Below are 24,183 nucleotides of genomic sequence, written 5' to 3' on the forward strand. Positions count from 1 at the left end.
CCTTTTCTTATTTCCATTTTTTTTTTTTTGCCCTTTCTTGTGCTATCTCACATCCAAGAGAAATCTGCACCCCAGGAAAGGTCATTGGCCAGGGAAGAGAGCAAAAAAGTTCAGGTAAACATCATGAACATATGCTATCTTGAGCGTGTGACTACTGACTAGGGTGAGCAAAGGGATCAGCAGGATGGATTAACTCTACCAAGAGCGAGTGATTATCAAGTGATGCACACGTGGGGCCAAGCGGTACGTCCACTTGGGTCGAGCGTGGACCCTGCCCGACACTTATCCGTTGGGGGTTCGATGATATTATATTGGAGGCAGAGAATAGAATAGAACTGGGCCACATCTTGGGAGGAACTCCAAGAGAAACTTCTACAAATCTTGGTTAAAATAGAGGGAAAGAGAAGATATCTTGTGCTATTTTCAGAATCTACAGATTAGATTTGTAGCAAAGGATCACCACTTTCTTTTCCCTCTTGCTCTGTACTGATGGCACATGGGCGGCACGCCAAGTGCCGTCTTTTTGTGAATATAAATTCGAGGTCTGGAGGTCGTTGAGTCTGTGCGCTCAAAAGTTGTGTGAGATCTTTGCTCTCTCTGTCTGCCTCTCTCTCTCTCTCTCTGCTCCTGAGTTACTGTCTGCTTTGAGGTTCTTATTTGGCTGGTAGCTGTCAGGGAATTCAGTGTTCAGATAGTTTTTTCCTCGAAAAGTTCCGGTTCGGCTTTGTTTTTCGAGTACCCAAGAAGGGAAAGATCATAATGGAGTTTAAGAAGCAAGGCAGTTCGTCTTCCTCGTTCACGGCTGACATCTTTGGAGCCAAGGATTTGCCTCCGTCGTCATCTTCAACCGGAGTGTTCGCGTCTATTTTCCCTCCACCTCAGTCGGTACATACATTCGCTGATTTCTGTGCTGCGTGGATTTGCTCGTTAGCAGTTTTGTTTGATAGCCTACCCTATGTGATTCTGATGCCTTTACTGAACTTACCATGTTTTCTGTGCATCCATAACGAGAATATGACGCTAGTACGTGGATAGAAGTGTTGTATAGGAAAGGGAGAAGCTTTATCGCGTTGAGTTGATGCAGGATTGTTTTTAAGGATCGAACTCAGATTCTAGATTTATGCTCATATCAGATATCACTATGTGGTAATAACATGTCACAGAACTCTCAAGAATTATCGTTACAGCCCCGTGTCCCTGACTTCTGTAATGAGTCCACCTTGTAGTGTAACCATGAAGTGTAGTCTGGTCTTTGTTTCAGGAGGAGAAGCCAAATTTCCTTTTGTTTTTTTTTCCACTTTTTCGAAAATGGTATTGGCCAGTCATAGCTCTCAGTCCTATTGTTCATTTTCTTAGAATGAATCCATTTGCATCATCTGTGTTCCTAATGAAGGCGAATCTGTTTTACAGAAGTCAAGCTCTGAGGTCATGGGATATAGACAGAAGCAGCACCATGAAAATCAAGTGTGGAACAGCAAACAGGGTAATCCAGGTTGGTGACCAGGATTATTTGTGACTACTTATTACGCTTCATACTAAAAAGACTTTCGTTTTCATATGAGGAGTAGAAAAAATACACTTGATCTCGAGTGAATTGCTTCGTAACATGCGGTAGTCAATAGTTTCATTGCCTGTCATAGCCACCCACATCAGAATTCGTATGTTTGCTGTTACATGATATTTGAAAATTTGATGAGTAACTTCGGTATGTTCTCAAACTACGTGATTTGTCTATATGTTACAGTGAGTCCTGAGCGTGCGAGTTGCAACACAACCAACAGGGATGGTTCGATCTTCCGAGAAGAAAGAGGAGAACCGTGCCATCTGAGTTCGTCAATACATTATGGTGGGCGAGATGTCTATTCCCAGCCTCCTGGTGCCCAAACCTCTGCCTCCTACCCAATAGTGAGTTACAACCCGTAACATGAGTATATCTTTCTAGGGTAGTGAGTGATGCGTGAAATTGACTGCTCTTTATCTGCCGTGTCAATCTTCCAGTTAAAGAAAGATGGAGGAGAAGATGACCAGAATGGAACTAATTCTGTCAGTGGTGCCTCTAGAGGAAACTGGTGGCAAGGTATGCATGTCAATGAAGATTCTGAATCTAGTGAAGCTGTAATTGCTCATCTCTGAAGTGATGGTTTGTACTTCTGCAGGTTCGCTTTATTACTAGGATCTTGCCTTCTCAAGGCATGATAATTCTAGGACTTATTTTTAAGGTAAGTTACAACCACCCGTTTCTCTTGCCTGAGCTTTATTTCTTAACTTCAGAAGAGTTGAGTACAGGGGCTGCACAAATTTCATCTTATCAAGTGGTAATCTGAACTTGTTACTTGTTTGCCAAAGATAATGGCCACCTTGTCCTTCCTGAGTCTCTGCCTCAAGAAAATCATGATGTTCATGCTTTCCGTTATCCAGCATCCTCATTCATCTGCTTGGGGTCGGGTCATAACCTCACTTGCAAGTGCTCTTACCAACACGTGTGTTTTGCAGGACTTTGGAAGCCTGGGCAGTAAATAAGTTGCAGCATCTGTATAGCTAGTTTATCTGTAACAAGAATCAGAAGCATTTTGTTATGTTCCCTTTTGTAAATAGTAGATGACCTGAAGTCTTGCCTCCATGTAAGCCTTTTCAAGGCATTTGTTAGGCTTACGAGAATGTTTTGATAACCCCACTCACTGCCTGATGCAGTTATTTGCTCTTCTGAGAATGTGAGGCTTTTTATATAACAGCTCATTGTCTACAATCTATGTAGTTATATTGCTTTGCTTGTAACTCTCTCTCTTATCGGTCGGCCAGCGGGGCCATCTTAGATATTCCAATCCCAGAATCTCTTTCAAGTGCCCTAGAAGGATTCTTTTGTTCTTTCATGGAATAAAAGTGGTGCAGAAATAGTCTGATTTCTTATACTAGAAGGAAAAAAAAAAACATGCAACAGATGGACATTCTGCTCGCTTTCAAGTTGACCAATATTCAGTCAGAAGTCACAGTAATACCGCATCTATGAGTCTAACTTGCAAGATTACATAGTCGTGTGCATCCTCACAAATTCACTAACTGAAGAGGAAGCAGGCATTATCTTCAAGTTGCATGCTCAGGAAACATCAGGAACTGCCCACTGCTACGTTAAGCAAACCAGTCGAGTACAAGACAGGCTAGAATAAATTGCACCCTCACGCAGGCAGCAAAAGGATGTTATCTTGAAGGCTACTGGCAAATAGTCCAGGAACAGCAATACCCCTATCTGCCGACAAAGTAACTTCGGTCTCCAGCCGGTCGTTCCTGTATTTTCGTCTTCCTATTGCAGAAAAGCAGCATATCAACAGTGTTCAAAGTATGATGCTTTATCTCTACTAGAACTTTCCACTCTAGGCACGGATGGCTGTATCCATTCTGTCCCTCCTTTCCTCAGTTCTCGAACACCTCGTTCTAGCACTGCAGATTTCATCGCAATTCATTTGTTCTCGGGAAACCTCTCAGCCTCAGAAAGCGCCACACCTCTCAACTTGCTTGGTCAATAATCATTACCATTCGCGAGCATTAGGGAAGTGGATCATCGTATTTACAAAAAGTTTCTCCTTTTGCCAAATCGCTCGACATACACAAAAACAACCTTTCATAGGCAGCAGCCATCTTGGTGGCAGCAAACAAATGCAGGCCTCTATTCCGTGCAACTTGCCCTTTTCTCTCCAAAATGATTCTGCCATCACCCCAAACTTTGTAGAGAGCTTTCTTTAGCGAATCCACCGTGGGCGGAAATGTGTATCCCACATCTGCATTAACAACGACAGACCCAGTTATACTGGCAAGCCTCGTGGCAAGGACTGGCTTACCGGAAAGCATTGCTTCTAACAGAGTATGATCCAATCCTTGAGCTCGTAGAGTTGGGTTCGCAAAGATATCAATCACGTTATAGAATCTTGCAATTTGAGCCTGTTCTAGCGGCCCCAAGACCAGAACGTTGGAACCTAGATCTCTATATCTGGTCCTCCAGGGACCGTCTCCAGCGACAAGAACCAGGACGCCTTCTCTGAACTTTTTGTTTTCCTTGAGTATCTGCTTTAGGGCTTCGAACATTATCGGGTGTCCTTTATCTTTAACCAGCCTCCCTGCCAACCCTATGACCAGTTTTTTAGAATCCGGAATGCCAAAGTTTGATCTAAAATCCCCACCGCCGATGACATCTGGCCTGAAAACATTCTCATCCACACCGTTGAGGATCACGTGGACTCGTTCCTCAGGGATCATGTAAACTCTTTTCAGTACATCTCCAGCATGATCACTGGTGGAGACGTGGTGAGCATAACTCGGAAAGAACTTCACCTCTTCGACCACCCTCATCACTCTTTCAGTCAACGAGTACGACTGCGGCTCATCAGAAGAACGAACAAGTTCCTGAATGACATCGGAATGTATGGTCTCGTAAGCGATTCCATGCCAGCTCACAGCTAGGTTGGTTATGTTCCGCGACCGAGTGTGCATCAGACCGACGCTCTCTGTGTGGATCACATCGAATGGTCTACCTGTGGAATTCTGAGACTGGAACTGCTTCCACACCAGTGCTTGGTCAAGATAACCGGCAGCGGTTGGCTTAGAGAGATGAAAGTACAAACTGCTTATGGGGTATTTCGGGAAGGACGAGTTCGGAGGAGAAGTAGTGAATACATGGAGTTCGTGCCCTCTTCTGGCGAGCGCTAGGTGAAGGGTCAAGGCATGCCTCTCGAGTCCGCCTGCGTGAGATCTGTGAGGCCACTTCTTGACGAAGACGGCAATCTTGAGGAGTTTTGGAGGCCGCCCTGGGGTGAAATCAAGGTAGTTCCATGCCGAACCAAATGTGAGGAGGTCGATAGGTCGATCTTCATATCGGCCCAGTATTTGGGTTTGCTTATGGCAAGGACTAGTACTGGTGGTGCAGTGAAACCAACAGAGGAACGAAGCAATCGAAAACCCAGAGAGGATGAAGATGATGGAGCATAGACAACGAAAGCTCAAGACTACAGACCTGTAATCCCTGGCCATTGAAACTAAAGTCCTAATGGTAGAATCAGATCAAGATCAGATGATCCTGGGGGGGAAAAAAATCAAAACGCCCGAATGAAACATGAAACTTAGTGAAGAATCTGAAGTGCTGCCTGGGACTTCATATGTTTGAAGTGGCTCCTCCTGCACATGGGACCGGCAATTTTGGGACTGGAACACAGCTTGAGATATGAGCATTCAAGTATAGGCTTTTAATAAAGTTTAATGGTGTGAGGCTTAACTAAGCAGCAACAACGCCGTTGACTTGGGCTGCAAATTTCTGCACCTATTTTAGAATTCCTAGCCTTTGCCATCACCGATGCAGATTTCCCTAAAAAAAAAATTGTCCATTCGTAGAATAATAAAAGAAAGATAAAGAAATCGTTTCGGGGCTCATGGTGCCATGTCCAATAGATGCTGTCAGATTTATTGTTTTTTCTGTGTTGATGAGGGAACCCATAAACCAACAGAGCTCTGAACGCAGGAGGACGACGAAGAATACACACAAAGGAAGAAGATGGGATCAGAACGATCAAATTGAAAAAAAGGAAACGCCGTTGCCGGGGATCGAACCCGGGTCACCCGCGTGACAGGCGGGAATACTTACCACTATACTACAACGACTTTGGTGAGATTCGTGGCTCTTATTAAAATTTTTATACTTAAATTCATTGATGATTGATGAATTTTAACCACTTTCATTCAATCAGTATTGAAATTATCTATTACTAAGCATGACCCAACACATGATAGAAAAGAGATTAATATCACGAAAAATCACAAACTGGTACAACTATGATAAATTTATCCCAAACTATTTTTTTGACCACCAAAAATTCCAAACTGGTACATCTATGACATATTTACCCCAAATTAATTATTTTGACCACCAAAAATCATAAACTGGTACATATGTGATAAATTTACCCTTTGTTAGTGTTCGTTAAATTGAATTAATACTACGAAAAATATCAAATTGATACAATACGGGGTGAAAACCTCAAATATGTACATCCGACAAAAGTTGCGTGTCATCCAATTCAATAATTTGATGATAAAATTTAACGAAAATTAGGAAGGTAAATTTGTCACGGATGTATCAATTTGGGATAAATTTGTCAAAAGTGTACAAGTTTAGGGTTTTTTATGGTAAAAAAAAAATAGTTTGGGCTAAATTTATCATAGGTGTATCAGTTTTGAATTTTTCGTGATATTTACCCATAAAAAAATTGGCTGGATTGAGTTCAGGAGCAAAGTGAAACATAAAGAGTCGACGAAAGGGCAAATTCGCAATGCTCGTTTGGCTAACTCGTGAGCAGCTCTATTCTTCGAGCGCCGTGTCCTGGAAAAACTCCAGAACCGATTCCTGAGAGAAGCACATCAACCTTGGACCTTCGGTGTTTATAGCACTTATCACAGAAAGAGAGGCTACGGTCCCAGCCTTGTCAAGACGCGGTTTGCGTTCGACCCCTGGAGCTTTCCCTTAGGCTTGGAGAGCAGAGCGCGCTCGAGTCCCCCATACAGAGTTGTGGAGCACATGATCTCTGTGTTCTCGAGCCAGTGTAGCTCTGGAGACCCTGTGTACCGTTCACCACCGCATCAACCAACATTCGAAACAGCCTAGTGGGGAAGGAGTCCATGACAGCACTTCTAGCTGGTTGTGAAAGTTGTCGGAAATTGGGATGATGTTATAATGCTTTGTATGAGCAACTGCAATTACATCTGGACTGAGAGTCCACAGTTTGGTTTCGATCTTCCTAGACACTGCCAATATGGAAAAATTTTGGATACCTGCTGATGGGAACAGCAACTCCTTGTACATGTACATCCATACAACCGAGCCGAAGAATATCCAAACCCCGACGCGTTTGTCGCTGAACGACTTGAGTTACTGGGCAGTGTCTAATCATGTGGAGAGGTGTCTCCTCCGAGCTCTCACAAATGGGGCTAATGGATAATGCTGAGTATGTTGACATGGCATACAAACTTTCGATTTGCTAGACGGTGTAGCACACGGGGTAATAGGCATTTGAATCCGAGTCCGAACAATCGTTTGAGTTGTACCATGTTGCTTAGAAAATCATTCCAGTTATGCCTCTTCGAGGCATTATGTCTTGCTGGGAGTGTTGCCGATGTCTTTCTCCTCCAAAGGCGTGGCTCATGGTTTAGACTTAGTTGAATTGGTTTAAAAGAATCATCCTGATACTACACCACCAAACGATCAAATCCAATGTGATGGTTCCTCTGAGTGATAAGTGATAATCAATCATCCATAAGGAAATAGAATTAGAGAGATACACATCCAAGAGCTGAAACGCAAACTAAGTCCATCGAATTCCAGTTACACAAAGCATCAAACAAAGTGCGAAAAGCTTAGGCAGCGCCTCGTTCTAACATGGGAAGCACAAACACTATATACGAAATGACCAGTTGTCCCTTGGCAAAGTCCAGAACGATCAGAAACCATGACAAGTCGGATCTTTGACGATGGTCACCGGACATGTCGCGTTCGCCATCACATGATTGGTCACGCTCCCAAGGACCACCCTGTTTGTAGATCACAACACATTTATTCACTCCAATGAGACCAACTTAGGGAAAGAATAATTCATGGTCCAATTCGTAATTATCTCATTCATCCTATAATTTCTGCTCTTGGGAACCAAACCAATTGAAACAATCTGGATTCCTTCAAGATGGACATGCGCTATTTTAAGAATTTAATGTACCTTTGAATGGTGCCGAGGCCTCTGCTACCCATGACCACGCAATCGAGCTTGAGATCTCCAACCGCCGCGCACAGCTTGTCCCTTGCATCGCCCCAGTATATCTTCACAACCACAGTTACCTAATCCATATTGATCAATCCCCATATTTATTTCGATTAACGATACGATAAACGATCTTATAGAGAAAAAGTGTAGGTATACGCTAGGAATTAGAAGGGAGTACATGTTTCTGGCGGCATCCTGTGTCAAGCATGTCGAGGACCTCAGGATCGAGCTCAACTTCGTACTTCTGGGCGACCTCCTTGTCCCGGAACTCCGACATGGGTATCAGAGCTGCATATATTGAAATAATCAGAACGCTGGTGCTGCCAATTATCACCACAGTTACAGGATAATTCGAACTCAGCAAGATAGACAAGAGCGACCGATATAGTTTAAGGGGCGTACGAGAGCCGGTGGTGGACCAAAGGAGGTTGCGAGACTCGTCCCCGACGAAGGGCTTGACGTGGATCACATAGAGCGTGTCGCCTTTGTCCACGAGGTTGTCGATGGCCCATTTCAGGGCCAGTTTGCTTCCCTTGGACAAGTCGACGGCCACTCCGATCTTCCTGTCTCTGGTCATATTGGTCGGATCCTCCTCTCGAGCCGATCCAAAGAAGAGCAAGAAAGAACAGCTTCAAAGGTCGAAAAGATAGATAGAAATCTTTACCGATATGGAAGTGGATTGATGACCTTTTGGTGAGGCTTTATGATGATGGTGGTGATGCCGTGATGATGCAAAACCACAACTAACCAAGTCCACTTTATAAGAAAGAAAAACAGGGTTCGCAGCTGCTTTGCATTGAGGAGATAAAGGTCAACTTTACTAGGGTTGAAGCTTTCACGTCGTGGGCAAATTCAATGAGATGGATATGAGTGAAGGAAGGTGGTTAAGGGGAGAGATTTGCAGTATTTTAATTGGGATGTGTCAGCTGGTTAATTCTGTAGATTATATATTATGGCTATGCATTAGGGTTAGATTGCCACTATTTTTTTTTTCTGTGTATGTGAGAGAGAGGGGACAAGCGACCCAGATCCAGCTAGCTAACAGTCACAACCATTGGTCAACGGATATGGATGGTAGATGTTTGACTTGAGGTGATTCACAAGCACCATAATTGTGAAAGAAATGCTTTATTGCACATTCTGTAGTAGAAATTCGCATTTGAATATATTATAGTACTTTAAAATAAATGAGCAATTAGTTGCTAACCACAAAAAGATTATGAATAAAATTAAAGATCTTAATGGTATAGATGGTTCTGGGACTTGGAGTTTCTCAGTTGATTCTAAATGCATGGTAAACTTTTACAATATCATCTTCTAATTCATCCTTTCCTTGGATGCTATACTTAGTTAATAACATACATCCACACCCCAGAGTAAACTAACTGTTATATGGTTCATAATCCCCATCGACAAGAAAATACACAGTTGATTTGGGCTTGAGTCCATCAATAGCTACTGTTATATATAATATCTTTGTTTTGTAATTGAGAGTTCCAACATAAGACTATTATAATTTGAGCTTTTATTTTATTAATAGTTTGAGCTTAAGCCTATAGTAACCATTGTTCTTTCTTTTATAATTGAAAGTTATAATATAGAGATGAGATATATTAGTTATAGTAGAATAATTTTTTGGATATAGCTACGGTTTAAGAGTGAATTGGGATAAACTTTTGTGTTTCAATTTCTCTTTTTTGCATTTACTTTTTACTCCGTTGTGATTGTGCATCGAATCCTAACACCAATACGGTAGTCTCTCTCTAATATTGGGTCAAGGAAAAGTCAACTATTCAATTTCAGGAAAAGTCAACTATTCAGTTTTCGTAAGCAGTGATCGGGCATGTACCTCAGGTTGGGCTTTTTGTCGTTCATCCGACATATTTTAGCTTCACCACGAGGCATGAGCTAAGCTACTAGTGGCCCATTAAAGCCAAAACTGAGGAGAGAGCAAAGAAAAAAAAGAGATCTTTCAGCGTCCAATTCGATGCTAACATACATATGTTACAAGTTTTTCTTCAGACAGATTATGATCGCGCCCTTCTCTATACTTTAAACTTTAAGCGCTTTGGGAAGATGGTGAGTTTTACCATCTGTGTCCGGTATGATCTCCACTGATTGGCATTGGAGATTCCTTCAGCATACGGGGCTTGGCTTCATTTCCGTTCTCCATTCTTCTCTGCTTCGTATCTGTGCTCGCTACATGGCTCGAGAAGGGGATGGGCATGATGATAGGAGAGGCCAAGTTCATGATTTTGCCCGTAGAGGCCAAGCTGCTGCTTTTGTATGCTCTTCTCTGTCTCTGCTTTTGAATGATCGAACATAAGATTCTTGGCTTTGGTTTGACTTGGGTTTGGTTCCGCACACCACAGCAAGAGTGTGATGTACTGAAGAGGCAGCTTTCACGGGCTAGTGCCCTGCCACGGCCAAGAAAGGTCCGTTGCCATCCAGGTGCCGGTTCGGGCGTGAAAGCCTTTTTCCTTGGTGGGACAGGCGTTTTCTTGCCCTGTGGAGTAGGCCATTGATCCAGTACTACTCCTTTACGGTAGTAGAAATAGTTTTCATGTTGTGAATTCAGTTAATGCTCGACCGCTATTCTAATTGCGTTCGAATTGCTCTGGTCTTTTGATATAGTCTGTTTCGAAACCGCAGGCAAAACTATATAATGAAAGCTTTACATCACAATGTAAGTTAGCGTTTCAATAGCCAAGTCGACGTTCTTCTCCTTTTCTGGGCCAACTGCGATCAAAGCAAGTTGAGACAAGCTTGAGTACGTAGAATACTTTGCTGAGGTGAGCTTAAATTTAAATTTTCAAGCTCAATTCCAGTTCAAGACAAGCTTGAGCATAATCTATCCACTTCGACTCTAGCTTGATTGCACTGTTAGGTTCAGTCCAGGTGAAGTTTGCTCCTTTTTCTCCTTGAAACCAGATGGAATAGAATTTGTCGTTTGAATTTGATAATTATGGGGTTTTGGATCACAGGGTGTTCGACTGTACTTATGCCTGCAGGAGTAGCACAAGCTTTAAGACTCCACTTTGACAGGATCAGCATGCAGTTTGATCCCGGCGCGGTCGGTGGTTTTCCCGTGCAACATGCTATGTTCTTGCCAAAAAGGTAACCACGAATCGAATGTTAAGTAGACAACCAGGATCATACGAACTCCCAATTACACACCACCTCCATTGACTTTGTTTTGTTGTCGCTTGACTTAAATATTGTTTGTGATGATCTCTTTTTTGGCCAAACTCTCTGTGCAGAATCTCTGATGGCAAGAAGGCGCGAAAACCAGAAGGTACCAACACTGAATGATTCAGTAGACATGTCTCCCTCAGGAGTGTGCAGTGTTCTCATCCTCTTCTGAATTTCTCAACGAATTATTGCCCAAATTTCGGTTTCCGGCTTTTGCTTTGCCAACCCTTGAGCTTTCCATGATTTACTGTAATGGCACAAAAAAGAGAGAAATATAATTAACTGGAAAATGAAAAGGACACAAGAAAGAGCTTTTGGCCCCTTCCTTTTGTCTTATACTAGTTCATGTAAGAGTGTTTTAAGTTCCTCGATATAAGCTAGTCTTTCATTCTGTCTGAAAAACTGTAGATGTAATAAAACGGCAAAGGCACGCGATCACATCAGACAGGAATTTCAAAGTTGTGGAAGTATGAAATTGGAACTCTGAAAAACTCCTTGGCAAAGACGTACAAGATCTCTCTTCTGACTCGTATGACTCAGTTGAAATGTCTCGTTTTGACTACTTCATCAGCCAGAGACTCCCAAAAACAAATCGGTCAAATGCAGATGTCGCTTAGCTTTTCCTGGATTTATATTAGGTGCTTGTTCGAGTTGCTTCCGAATGCAGTTTTAGTCAGAATGGTGAATTTTCCAAACGGGTCCCTTTTGAAAAGGGGAGTTGTACACGGCAAAAATTTCCTCACTGGTTTCGCAGACTCTTCAAAGGGTCCTAAACGTCCTTAAATACTCGCCTGGGTTGCCATTCATGCCGCAGTTTTTTGCACAGTCAGCAGTTTCGAATTCCATTTTCGTAGAGTTTGGGATCGGTCATCATCCCTGCCATGCCTGTAAGTGAGAATCGCCGCCTGGTGTTGGTCCTCTTCCCCTTGCAGGGCCACATCAACCCCATGCTTCAGCTAGCCACCATACTGAACTCGAGAGGCTTCTCAATAACCATTGCTCATCCTGAGTTCAACTCTCCCGATCCTTCCAACTATCCGAATTTCACCTTCTTACCGATACCTGATGGCTTGTCTAAAAGCAGCTTCGCTGCTCAGGACTTCCACTCGACGATGATTGCCATTCACAGGAACTGCCAGGAACCCCTTCGACGATTTATCCTACAAACGTTGGAACAGAATAATCCACAGGGTCAGGTTGCATGCATCGTCTATGATGCGGTGATGCACTTTGCTCAAAAGGTGGCTTCTCAATTGAATCTGCCGAGTATTAACGTTCGAACCAGTGCAGCTGCTTCTATGTTGGCTTTTGCCGCCTTTCCCCGGGCCGACGAGCAAGGCTATATAACTTTCGCAGGCAAGTTTGAATTGAGAAGTTTATCTGAACGATTGTCGAGGCAATTAGGAAGACGTTTTTAATATCACACCCGGAACATCTAGTTATCCGAAACTAATGCTAGAATTGCTTCTGATTTGGCAGATTCTTTAACTCAGGATGAATCCCACAAGTTGCAGTCCCTCGAACTCAGGGACCTTCTCATTACCATGGGGGAGAATCCCTCAGACACCACCCTAGAGCTTCGGGCTGCCACGACAAGTGCGACGAGAAATTCCTGTGCAACCATCGTGAACACAATACAGTTCCTCGAAGAGGAGACGCTACCGAAGATTCGAGAATATTTCCATGCACCGATATTTGCCATTGGCCCTTTTCACAAGTTAGCCCCTTCTTCCTCTAGCTCGCTACTGGAGGAAGATACCGGGTGCATTTCATGGCTCGACAAGCAAGCTAGCAGATCGGTCCTATACGTGAGCTTCGGCAGCGTGGCTAGCATGAACGAGGAACAACTGCTTGAAACTGCCATGGGATTGGCCATGAGTGAGAGGCCTTTCTTGTGGGTGGTACGACCCAGTTCGGTGGGCTGCACGGAGTGGGTCGAGCTCTTGCCAAAGGGATTCCAAGAAATAATAGGACAAAGAGGTTGTATTGTGAAATGGGCACCGCAGAAGGAAGTTTTGGCTCATGGTGCAGTAGGAGGATTCTGGACTCACTGCGGATGGAACTCGACCCTGGAAAGCATCTGCGAAGGCGTTCCCATGCTCTGCTGGCCGGTGTTCGGCGACCAAGTTCTGGATGCGAAGTACATTAGCCACTTATGGAAGATCGGACTGCAGTTGGAAGCGAAGCTAGAACGTGGGAAGATCGCAAGAGCCATCAGACAACTAATGGTAGAGGAAGAAGGGGAGGAGATTAGACGAAAGGCCCAGGAATTCAAAGTGAGAGCTGAACAAAGTCTCGACATTGGCGGTTCCACCAACACTTCATTGAATGAATTGGTGGAACTCATCCTGTCATTCCAATCTCAACATGTAACACCAGACTAACCGCAAATTCTGGCCTCCAACCGCCACCGAAGTATCTGTTTATGCATTCTAATACCATCTTGTCGAGGGGACCTTTCGCTCACACCCAAAAGTCCGGTGACAGATCGGATATCAGCATGCCGAATGAACAGTGTTTTCCGATAGCGTCTTTTTCTTTGTTTTATATGTTCAAAAGATTTCTTGCGATCTAGTGGATGGTTGCGACATGCTAGAGAGAATTTGACATTTGATACACCAATAAAGATGATGCACGAGTCGTGCTGAAACTGCTATCAGCAACTTCACCTATTGCTTCGACCAAAAAAAACTTCTCCTACTGCCAATTTTCTGCAGCATTGGCCCCAACATGCCGTGTCCAACTCCCAATACAATATTTTGACTCAGCCAATATCATGTGAACCTTCTTTATTGAACTCTTCCACCCTTTTGACTGGCCGGCAGCATTTAACAATCGTCCCTTTCACGCCCATTTTAATACGAAGAAACGAAAATGAACTGCAAATTGCTTGACGAAAGACCACTCAAGTGAGTTTTGGCCTCACACCGACTGGCAAAGGCCGGAGATCGGGGGCGGCGCCATTTGGTACTAGTGCCGTGTCCTTACCAAGGTCACCTGAATCCGATGCTTCAGCTCGGAGGAGCTCTTCAGTCGATCGGCTCTTTCTCTGTCACAGTAGCTCGCACGGAGTTCCACTTCCTTAACCAATCTAACCACCCTCAGTTTCATTTTCTTCCCATAGCAGATGGCTTATCCAATGCCGACAAGTCCTCTAGAGGTGCGCATCTCTGGTCCTGAAGCTCAATGTCAACTGCAAGACCTCGTTCCAGGAATCCTTAACAAGACCAAGGGAACGGACAAATTGCCAAGAAGAGTTTACCTGCATAATCTGTGATCAGCTCATGTATTTCACAGAAGAGGTAGCTTGAGAGCTGAAAATCCCATGTATCATCTTCCGCACCTGTAGCGCTACCAATACTTCGATCATCAACGAGTACCCTCGACTCCAAGAAGAAGGCTTCATTCCCTTGCAAGGTAAGTAAACCTCTATGCCAGATATCTAGACTAGACATCACTCATCAGGCGTAGCTTTAGACCAACGTGAACACTTCACCCCCTTGACGGCCTAATACCAAAGAAAAAAAAAAAAAACCCTCCAACCTTAGTCTCTATCTCAATTATATTCAAAAAAATTTTTTGTCTCGTAAAACACTCCCGCTTGTACTTTTATTCCTATTCTACCGGCCTGAAATCTAAAAAATCATCAACTTTAGCATCTGTCTAAATTATATCCACAAAAAAAAAATTCTCATAAAGATCCCCAAACTTTTATTTTTGTTCTTATTCTACCACCGTCCGCCTTCCGTCCATAATCACCATTAGTTAATCCTATATAGCTCGAATTTTCTCGCCGAACTCAGCAATGATTCGAAATTCAAAACAGCAAGTTTCAAGGGCAACGAGATTTGATATCATTTGTCCAAAAAATCATATCTCCACGTCTAGTCGTTCTTTGGGCTGTTGAGTGTCAGGGAAATCCAAAACACCTTGTCTTAAGTGACGGGTAGAATTGGAACAAAAGTAAAAGTTGGGATTTTTTATATGTCAAAATTTTTTTTGAATATAATTAGGATAAGTGCTAAAGTTGAGTTTTTTTTTTTTTTTTTTTTTTTGTGTGGATATTGAGCCCCCTTAACTAGGCTTTGCATTCATCTTTATAAATTTGCAGATTCGAAAGCACTGGAGCTCGTACCTCGGCTTCATCCCCTCAGATTTAAGGATCTTTCCATTTACAAGTCTGGAGGCTTTGAAAAATTGTTGCCACTGCTCGAGAGATCTAACCAAATAGGATCTTCGGTCGCATTCCTCCTGAACACCATTGAATGCCTTGAACAGTCATTATTGATGAAGCTCGGACAGGAATACCTGGTTCCCTTTTTCACCATAGGACCTGTACACAAGATTGCTCCACCTCTCTCCAGCAGCCTAATCGAAGAGGACGAGAGTTGCATCGCGTGGCTGAACAAGCAAGCCAAGAATTCGACCCTGTATGTGAGCCTGGGAAGCCTAGCGTCCACTAACGAGAAAAAGCTAGTCGAAATGGCTTGGGGACTCATAAACTGCGAGCAACCCTTCCTGTGGGTCGTACGTCCTGGGTTGGTTCCCAGGTCGGAAGCCATCGACATGCTCCCCGATGGCTTCGAGGAAATTGTGGGCGAAAGGGGTCGTGTCATAAAATGGGCACCACAGCAGAAAGCCTTGGTGCATGAGTCGGTCGGGGCGTTTTGGAGCCATTGAGGCTGGAATTCGACCCTCGAGAGCATCTCCGAAGGAGTACCGATGATTTGCACACCGTGCTTCGGGGACCAGAGAGTGAACGCCAGGTACTTGACCCATGTTTGAAGGGTAGGCCTGCTGCTGGAAGCAATGGAAAGAGGAGAGATCGAAAGAGCTATAAAGAAGCTTATGGCCAGCGAAGGAGGAGAGACCGCGAGGCAGAGGATGACGGACTTGAAGCGCGAAGTGCTACATGGTATCAAAGAAGGTGGCTCTTCTTACAATTTCCTGCATGTACTGGTCAAGTGCATCAACGCATTATAGATGACTTGTGGAGGTGCAGTTGATAGTTTCCTATTTTTCCAGCAGCATTTTGAGTTCTTCTTAATCCACCTCAAACCGAGCACAAGCTCCTTACACAGGAAAGAATTGTTGCAGTGTTCTGAGAAATGGTAGCTTAGCTCTTGTTGCTTTCTAGAAGTGGAAGATTGGGTCACAAGCTTTGGTACAAGATCAAGAACTGAGGCAATGTAGCGTAATTATCTGTGATTATCAGAACCAGTTGTTTTCCGACGGTGTCTTCTTCTTTGTTTTATATGTCCGAAAGATTCCTTGCCATTTAGTGGATGGTTGCAAGGGAGAACTTGATATTCAATTAAAGATGATGCACGAGTCGTGCTGAAACTGCTCAGCAACTTCACGCCTATTATTGCCAAATTATCTGACTCAGCCATTATCATGCGAGCCTTCTTTAGAGAACTCTTCAACTCTTTTGACAGTGATCGAGGAGCGGCGAATGGGTCCCAGTGGTTGAGGGACGAGAAGAGGTCGTTTTTCAGGTTCATGGAGCAGTCCCAGACAACGTCCAGACAAAATGGGTCGTCATTTTTCTCTCTGAGCTTATGTTTAAATTTAATTTTTTTTAAAAAATTGAATGTTTAAAAAAAATAGTTTTTTGCGAATTTTTAAATCTAATTTTATTTTTTAAAAAAAGTTGAAAAGTTCACGTATACTTAATTTTTTTTTTAAATAATGTCATTTTATATTAAGAAATTAATTATAGATAACACTTATTAGTTTTGGATTTGAATACCTCACCGAAATCACTTAACTAATTTGGATAAAAAAAAAAAAATTGGCACATATGAGCGTCGCACATGACCTCTGATATTTCTAGCGTTACTCTCCCCCCAATAAAAATGATGCACGAGTACCACCGTGCTGGAAACTGCTCAGCAACTTCACGCCTATTGCCAAATTCTCTGGCTCAGCCATTATCATGTGATACTTCTTTTGGGGACACTCGCACTCTCTTGACTGACGGGCGGCATCTAGCGGTGAGCATCCATCACTGAATGATTGTGCCCGCCCGTACCTTTCGTGCCCCTTTCCAATACGAAGGAATCCAACCCCAAGATTGCGTAAAGAAAGAGCCACTCCAGTGAGTTTTGGCCTCCCACCGAATGGCAAAGGCCGGAGATCCGAGGCGTCGCCTTCTGGTGCTAGTGCCGTGTCCTTACCAGGGTCACCTGAATCCGATGCTTCAGCTCGGAGCGGCTCTTCAATCGACCGGCTCTTTCTCCATCACAGTAGCTCACACCGAGTTCAACTTCCCTAACCAATCTAACCACCCTCAGTTTCATTTTCTTCCCATAGCAGATGGCTTATCCGATGCCGACACGTCTCTTAGAGGTTTCGTGTCTCTGGTCTTGAAGCTCAATGTCAACTGCAAGACCTCGTTCCAGGAATCCTTAACAAGATTAAGGGAACGGACAGATTGGCAAGAAGATATTGCCTGCATAATCTATGACGGGCTCATGTATTTCGCAGAAGAGGTAGCCCGAGAGCTGAAAATCCCATGTATCATATTCCGCACCTGTAGCGCTGCCACTTCTTCGCTCTACAACGAGTACCCTCAACTCCAAGAAGAAGGCTTCATTCCCTTGCAAGGTAAGTAAGCCTCTATGCCAGGTATCTAGACTAGGTATCACTCATCAGGTGTAGTTTTAGTCGACCATGAACAATTCACGCCCTGAACTGCACAGACTTTGCATCCATCTTTATCAATTTGCAGATTCGAAAGCACTGGAATTCGTACCTCGGCTTCATCCCCTCAGATTTAAGGATCTTAGCATTTACAAGTTTGAAGGATTTGAAAATTTGTTGCCACTGCTCGAGAGATCTAGTCAAGTAGGATCTTCGGTCGCATTCCTCCTGAACACCATTGAATGCCTTGAACAGTCATCGTTGATGAAGCTTAGGCAGGCATACCCAGTTCCCTTTTTCACCGTAGGACCTGTACACAAGATTGCTCCACCTCTCTCCAGCAGCCTAATCGAAGAGGACGAGAGTTGCATCGCGTGGCTGAATAAGCAAGCCAAGAATTCGACCCTCTACGTGAGCCTGGGAAGCGTAGCATCCATTGACGAGAAAGAGCTCGTCGAAATGGCTTGGGGACTCGCAAACTGCCAGCAACCCTTCCTGTGGGTCGTACGTCCTGGGTTGGTTCACGGGTCGGAAGGGATCAATCTGCTCCCCGACGGCTTTGCAGAAATTGTGGGCGAAAGGGGTCGTGTCATAAAATGGGCACCACAGCAGAAAGTCTTGGCACATGAGTCAGTTGGGGCATTTTGGAGCCATTGCGGCTGGAATTCGACCCTCGAGAGCATCTCTGAAGGAGTCCCGATGATATGCACACCGTGCTTCGGGGACCAGAGAGGGAATGCCAGGTACTTGAGCCATGTTTGGAGGGTAGGCCTGTTGCTGGAAGACATGGAAAGAGGAGAGATCGAAAGAGCTATAAAGAAGCTTATGGCCAGCGAAGAAGGAGAGACCGTGAGGCAGAGGATGACGGACTTGAAGCGCGAAGTGATACATGCTATCAAAGAAGGCGGCTCTACTTACGATTTCCTGGATGAACTGGTCAAGTACATCAACGCATTATAGATGAGTTGTGAAGGTGCAGTTGATAGTTTCCTATTTTTCCACCAGCATTTTGAGTTCTTCTTAATCCACCTCAAAGCGAGCACAAGCTCCTTACCCAGGAAAGAATTGTTGCTGTGTTCTGAGAAGTGGTAGCTTAGCTCTTGTTACTTTCGAGAAGTGGAAGATTGTGTCGCAAGCTTTGGTAACAGATATGGAACTGAGGCAATGTAGCATAATAATTTATTATCATCAGAACCAGTTGTCACAGCAGTAAAGTAGCGGATAACACAAAGCACCGAAATTTCATCTTAACACTTCCTCACACACGCACAAATCCCCCCAAGCCATCCAGTCCCCGTCTGTTCTCACACACAGACACTGTTCCTGGATTATAACTATACATTCCATTTTCAAACCATGGATACAAAATCACACACCAAAGGCGGTCAGTCAGTGATCTCAACGACCCTGACATTGTCTCGCCTCGGAGCTTCTTCCACGACCTTCGGAACAGTAACGACGAGAAACCCATCCTTCATATCGGCCGTGACCAGGTCCAGCCTCACGTCCTCCGGCAAGGAGAAGCTGCTCGAGCACTCGCCTCCGCTGATCCTGAGCACTCTGTTGGCACCCACCTCGATGACGACGTCGTTGCCACCCAGACCCGGGAAATAGCCCTTGAAGAAATGGGCTTCGCGGGTCTCCCTCCAGTCGATCCGGGTACGGACCGGCGCAAGAGCACCGGTGAAGAAGTCCGGGAAGCGAGAGGAGGGCGAGGAGGAAGGGAAAGGGGAGGTGGCGAATGGGTCCCAGAGATCGAGGGACGGGAAGTCGTTTCTCAGGTTCATGAAGGAGTCCCAAACGACGTCCAGAGAAAATGGGTCGTCGTCGCTGGCGACCCGTCTTCGGTCGGTGACGTGGATGATCGACATTTTTCTCTCCGAGCTAGCTAATTCGAGTGCGAATGGGAAAGTGATGATGCCCGCAGAAAGAAGATCCACCCATTTAGAAATTGCCCGAGCTTCTAGTAAATTCGGTAGACACCGGTGGCACCTATCGGGTCGGGTTAACTTTATCCACCAAGTTCGTGGGCCTTCTTCCGATTGGCTTCGTTTGAGTTGGTACCACACCGGCCATGAATGATGATCATGCACCCCCGAGTTTCTATTATCATTTTTTCTTTTGGTCGAATCATTGTTTGTAGTGGATAGGTGCATTTTCCGTAGGGCTAATTTCTGACGCGACAACGATGAGAACATCTTCAAGCTCAACATGAACGAAAATACTCCAATACCGGTCAAACTTGAGCTAATATCAGCAATGATAGTAATGGCGGTGCTACTAAGACAAAGACAATAAGGTCCACACAATTAATGATTGAAATTATATTGATTCGCATAATGTAGAGACCATCTATAACTTCTGCAATGGCACGACACAGGTCTGACACCCTCATATAATTTCATCAAACACCTGTGAATAACAATCAAGACTTCTTCAGATATTCAACAGCCGGGTGTCTGATCGTGCTTTACTCTTCAGTAAGAACCACATCTCAGAATTCAATTCAACCGAAACTAACGCTGCTATTTATTAAGAATACAAGTCTTCCCAAGAACTGTGGACCGCGAGCATTCAGGACCGCCACGGCCCCAAAGTGCAACCAAAACAATAAGCAAGAGGACCTCGTAAACTCAAAAGACATACAAGAAAATGGACTATCAGTATTCAATATAAGTTCCCGGCTTTCCTCAAAAAACCAACTGGGCATCTACTCTAGGATGACACCGATCAGCTGCACCGCAATTCTACATTGGCGGACGACCAGACCCAAGCAACTGGCCAATTAGACTATTCACCTGCAATAAGTTTTTAAGAGAATGAAAAGTATACTGCAAATTTATCCCAACGAACAATTGTACTGCTAATGCAATCATATAGCAACACAGGAAGACACCTCAAGATTACCAAAGAAAATAACTAAAACCAGTAAGTTGTTGGAATCCGCTGCTTTTTACAAGTTGTGGATATTGATAATTCCAAGAATAAGAACTAGTTAGTCAAAAATGATATTGCTTTGTGTGACAACTTTTCCGTTATAGAATGAAAAATGGAACAGCTAATTTACCTACTAAATGACCCCATCACCACAAACTTGAAGAACTCATATTTTGTGTTGGACAAAAGACCAACAATCCATATTCACGTGTACTTGTGAAGAAAACCTCCTTTCATTCCAAAAAACAGCGTAAATTTTTCCAGTATGCAAATCTGTTAGTAATAACAACGATCAACATAGTCCAATTAGCCAAGTCAGATACGACAGCAGAAGCACTGACAGTACATGTTCTTTTTCATAAGTAATGACTCTAATCAAGTGAAGAAGAAAACACTGGACCAAAAGAACTCCCCACGAAAAGGAAAAATTGTTTAAACTTCTGAAAACCAAAACATAAATACAACTGGGAATTTCAAGCACAAAGAAAAGAACAGTTGCAGCAGGTGTTTAGAACGCATATCTCAAAGTAATAAAAAAATACATCATTATGAGAAAAAATACATCACTCCAAGCCTTACCTGCCAATACTTTGAAACACATCGATCAATGCAACTATTTTCACCCATATTTAGCTCTGATTCCTTATACCTGGGAAAGCATGGAATAACATTAAGAAAAGCACACGATCAATTAAACTCACTTACAATGTCCCAAGAGTAATTGATAAATGCAGCAATAGGCAGCTCATTATCATAAAGGGCAGCTAGAACTTTCTTCTTGCACAGCCAAAAGTAAAAGGATAGCTTAGTGCTAAAAGAACGGGAACTTACTTTTTCTCGACGCACTTGTTAAAACATGTGTTAGTAAGCCTGCATCAAGGAAGGAAAAAACTGATGATGTGATAACAGGGGAAGTGGTCGCTAGAAACCGAAAGCACTCCATTATTTCAATGATTGAACAATTAAGAACACTGCAGTCCCATTCAATGACACTCCGCATGATCAGACTGCTCGGCAAAGAAAAGTGTCATAAAAACTTCCGAACAAATTAAGATGAATAGGAGAGCTAAGCTTGGAGGAAGACAGACACAAGCCTTGTCTCAAATGCTCCTTTCTCTGTTCTCCCTCGGAAAAGAGGGTCCCCAGGATTAGATCCTGAAGTTGTCCCAAATATTAGTCATTTTCTGCTAAAAATCACCTATCATTGATGGGAAAAAACAAGAGAAAAATTCAAACTACCTATCTGTAAATTGGCTTTTTAGATCAGAGGTTTTATGAAAATTCATTGCACTATGATCACTTTTCAGATATCCTAAAAAAGTTGCTCTGCTGTATATTTTCAATGCCACCAACATCAAAGATGCTTGAATAAAAGTCGTTTCCCATGCCACTCTTAACCTCACCACCAGAATCATGAGCACTACGATATGAGCAAGAGTGACATTGAACTGCAAGTTAGAGACAGCGTATTATCGATGGTCCATAAACTATAAAAGCACATTCATCCTTGACTCATCTTCCGCAGAAAGGAAGGTACTAGTCGCAGTGCATTGGAACAAGAATTGAAGACATACACCTTAAGCCCGAGATGAAAAACATGTGGGCATATATAAAATAAACAATAAGAAAGGGAATTGGTTACACCAATAATCTGATCCATATCAATGATCAATGAGCTACTCCATATGGACAAAGAAAAGATTATTGCTTTCGTGGAATAAGCCATTGGAGAAGTACATAAGAGGACCTACTTGTTAAAAAGTTCCACCCGGTATTCCATCTCCTTCTCTGCCATGCCAAAAATCTGCCAGAGCAAGGACTATAAGTGCAATGCACAATTTCAACGAGAACAACAAGCAAATCAACTCCTGAAAAATTTCTTAAGTCCATTGAACATAACAGAGACATCCATCACTTTGCCGTGAAGTTCAACCATCTAAAAAATCTGTGGGCTCGGGTTCAAGAAAAAAAGAGAGGAAACATATAAACAGCTAATCACCTGTTCCTTGTCCACACCTGTTGGAACGTTATTAGCGGCGGCCATGATAACCTGAAAGCAACAAAATTACCAAAATCCAACCCATTCAGCAGCAATCGACGATAAAGAATGCCAAAAAAAAGGAGGATGAATAAAGGAAAGATGGCTAGAAGAGATTGACGAAAGAAAACGACAAGCATTTGTAATCCTACAAAATCCAGTAATTGCAGGGAGATTCTCTAGCTCTAGAATCCGTCTCAAAATGCATGTGCTAAATGAAAATGCACCAGAGAGAGAGAGAGAGTACCTGGCTGCTTGCCGCTGAAGAAGACGATGTGAAGTGGCGTGCTCAAGCGTCGCTCAGGTGAAGTTGAGAAGCCGGCTGCGATGGAGACGGACCTCGATTGAAGCAGGAGAAGGTCTTACTTTGAAGTTACTGCAAAACCCTAGACTAATAATGCTCCTTTCCTCCCCTCCCTGCGATGTAATTGATATGCACTTACGTGGCAGGGGACATTACAAAACACAAAAAGAATTTCCCTCTGTCTTTTTTTTTTTTTCCTCTTTAGTCGAAATTTTTTCCTCCGTTGATTCACATTTTTTCCTTAAAATTTTTTGCCCCCTCTTTTTTTTTTTTCCAATTTCTCAATTTTTTGCAAAACCATGTCGTTAACACGTTAAACCATTCTAATTCCCAAGTGTGAAATGCAAAATTTGGCTTCGATACAATCAGAAAGCTCAATAAATGATTATGTAAAAAGAAACTACATGCAATTGCAGCCCAATAATCTCGTACCATGAAGGGACACTTTAAAACGTATGGCGTACAAACTTAATTTTTCGCAATGGATAAATATCTTCGCTTATGACAATTTAGAACCTTAATCGAGGATGCGAGTCAAATACTTATTCCATTTTCCTCCGATTTCTCTGGTTAGGCCTCTTTTTTTTTTTATACCCAAAAACCAATTGGCACGGTTTTTCAGAAAACTAAATACGGTGTGCATCTCCGTGCATTTCGATGATCAAGCCAATTGATGAAGAAGTGGAATTATGTCCCAAGTTAGGAAAAATTACCAAAAAAACCTGAACATATTATAATTATGTTAGTTTTTTTTTTTTTTAATCCAAGATCCGCCGGTCGTAATCGGGTCAACTCACCACCACCCGAAGGGCGGCGAAGACCATTTCCGACGGCGACTATACCCGGAGGGAGGCTAGCCCTGCAGCCCACCAGCAAGGGCCCCCCACTTAAGTCCGAGAAACGCGTTGGGAGGGTTTTGAACCTTCGACCGCCTTATGCCTTAAGGCCAAAGAGCTCAAAGCTCACCAAACGCGCCATGCCCGTGGTGGGTATAATGATGTTAGTTCGATCCTATACTTTTTGTTTTTTTCAGCCAATTTAGTCTACCTGGCTAATATTGGCCGGAAATCTCCGTCACGGACGCCGGCTATCCCCGACGTGGACGATATTTTGTTGTCATTTTTTCCTTTTCCTTTCCTTTCTTTGTTTTTTTTATTATTATTTTCTTACTATGGCCGGTGAGAGCCTAGGGAAAAATAAAATAAAAAGGAAAAATTATTAAAGTATAATTACAAATTATCACGTCAACGCCGACCATGCCACATAGGATTGTT

General features: G+C 43.4%; 7 protein-coding genes, 1 non-coding gene and 1 pseudogene across 8 annotated transcripts; 4 read left to right on the plus strand and 5 right to left on the minus strand.

The window, feature by feature from the left end:
- Nucleotides 1–301: 301 nt before the first annotated feature.
- LOC115745894 lies at nt 302–2,902 on the plus strand. The gene is made up of 8 exons (XM_030681518.2): nt 302–525; nt 650–890; nt 1,052–1,057; nt 1,410–1,492; nt 1,745–1,905; nt 1,999–2,077; nt 2,157–2,219; nt 2,494–2,902. Exons 2-7 carry the CDS (start codon nt 760–762, stop codon nt 2,171–2,173), a joined length of 477 nt encoding a protein of 158 aa, XP_030537378.1. The 5' UTR covers nt 302–525; nt 650–759; the 3' UTR covers nt 2,174–2,219; nt 2,494–2,902.
- A 638-nt stretch (nt 2,903–3,540) lies between these two features.
- On the minus strand, nt 3,541–5,095 carry LOC115745887. Its single transcript, XM_030681510.2, has one exon. The coding sequence runs from the start codon at nt 5,017–5,019 to the stop codon at nt 3,541–3,543; it is 1,479 nt and encodes a 492-aa protein (XP_030537370.1). The 5' UTR covers nt 5,020–5,095.
- Nucleotides 5,096–5,571: 476 nt separating this feature from the next.
- TRNAD-GUC lies at nt 5,572–5,643 on the minus strand. The gene has a single exon. It is a non-coding gene; the product is annotated as a tRNA-Asp (tRNA).
- Nucleotides 5,644–7,293: 1,650 nt separating this feature from the next.
- LOC115745893 (universal stress protein PHOS32-like) lies at nt 7,294–8,645 on the minus strand. The gene is made up of 4 exons (XM_030681517.2): nt 8,196–8,645; nt 7,972–8,081; nt 7,749–7,867; nt 7,294–7,566 (listed from the first exon to the last, which is right to left on the minus strand). Exons 1-4 carry the CDS (start codon nt 8,368–8,370, stop codon nt 7,476–7,478), a joined length of 495 nt encoding a protein of 164 aa, XP_030537377.1. The 5' UTR covers nt 8,371–8,645; the 3' UTR covers nt 7,294–7,475.
- Nucleotides 8,646–11,621: 2,976 nt separating this feature from the next.
- On the plus strand, nt 11,622–13,592 carry LOC115745888 (UDP-glucose iridoid glucosyltransferase-like). Its single transcript, XM_030681512.2, has 2 exons — nt 11,622–12,341; nt 12,465–13,592. The coding sequence occupies exons 1-2, from the start codon at nt 11,867–11,869 to the stop codon at nt 13,367–13,369; spliced, it is 1,380 nt and encodes a 459-aa protein (XP_030537372.1). The 5' UTR covers nt 11,622–11,866; the 3' UTR covers nt 13,370–13,592.
- On the minus strand, nt 12,001–19,578 carry LOC115746079 (18.5 kDa class I heat shock protein-like). The gene is made up of 2 exons (XM_030681802.2): nt 19,003–19,578; nt 12,001–12,011 (listed from the first exon to the last, which is right to left on the minus strand). The coding sequence occupies exon 1, from the start codon at nt 19,499–19,501 to the stop codon at nt 19,016–19,018; it is 486 nt and encodes a 161-aa protein (XP_030537662.1). The 5' UTR covers nt 19,502–19,578; the 3' UTR covers nt 12,001–12,011; nt 19,003–19,015.
- On the plus strand, nt 13,486–16,008 carry LOC115746078 (annotated as a pseudogene).
- On the plus strand, nt 13,822–18,839 carry LOC115745889 (UDP-glycosyltransferase 76E1-like). Its single transcript, XM_030681514.2, has 3 exons — nt 13,822–13,859; nt 17,056–17,594; nt 17,719–18,839. Exons 2-3 carry the CDS (start codon nt 17,108–17,110, stop codon nt 18,588–18,590), a joined length of 1,359 nt encoding a protein of 452 aa, XP_030537374.1. The 5' UTR covers nt 13,822–13,859; nt 17,056–17,107; the 3' UTR covers nt 18,591–18,839.
- A 356-nt stretch (nt 19,579–19,934) lies between the features above and the next one.
- On the minus strand, nt 19,935–23,016 carry LOC115745895 (mitochondrial import inner membrane translocase subunit TIM10). Its single transcript, XM_030681519.2, has 6 exons — nt 22,853–23,016; nt 22,567–22,617; nt 22,319–22,371; nt 21,399–21,437; nt 21,147–21,216; nt 19,935–20,428 (listed from the first exon to the last, which is right to left on the minus strand). The coding sequence occupies exons 2-6, from the start codon at nt 22,609–22,611 to the stop codon at nt 20,378–20,380; spliced, it is 258 nt and encodes an 85-aa protein (XP_030537379.1). The 5' UTR covers nt 22,612–22,617; nt 22,853–23,016; the 3' UTR covers nt 19,935–20,377.
- Nucleotides 23,017–24,183: the final 1,167 nt, after the last annotated feature.

Source organism: Rhodamnia argentea, chromosome 6 (genome assembly GCF_020921035.1).
Source record: "Rhodamnia argentea isolate NSW1041297 chromosome 6, ASM2092103v1, whole genome shotgun sequence".
NCBI classification, from domain to species: domain Eukaryota; kingdom Viridiplantae; phylum Streptophyta; class Magnoliopsida; order Myrtales; family Myrtaceae; genus Rhodamnia; species Rhodamnia argentea.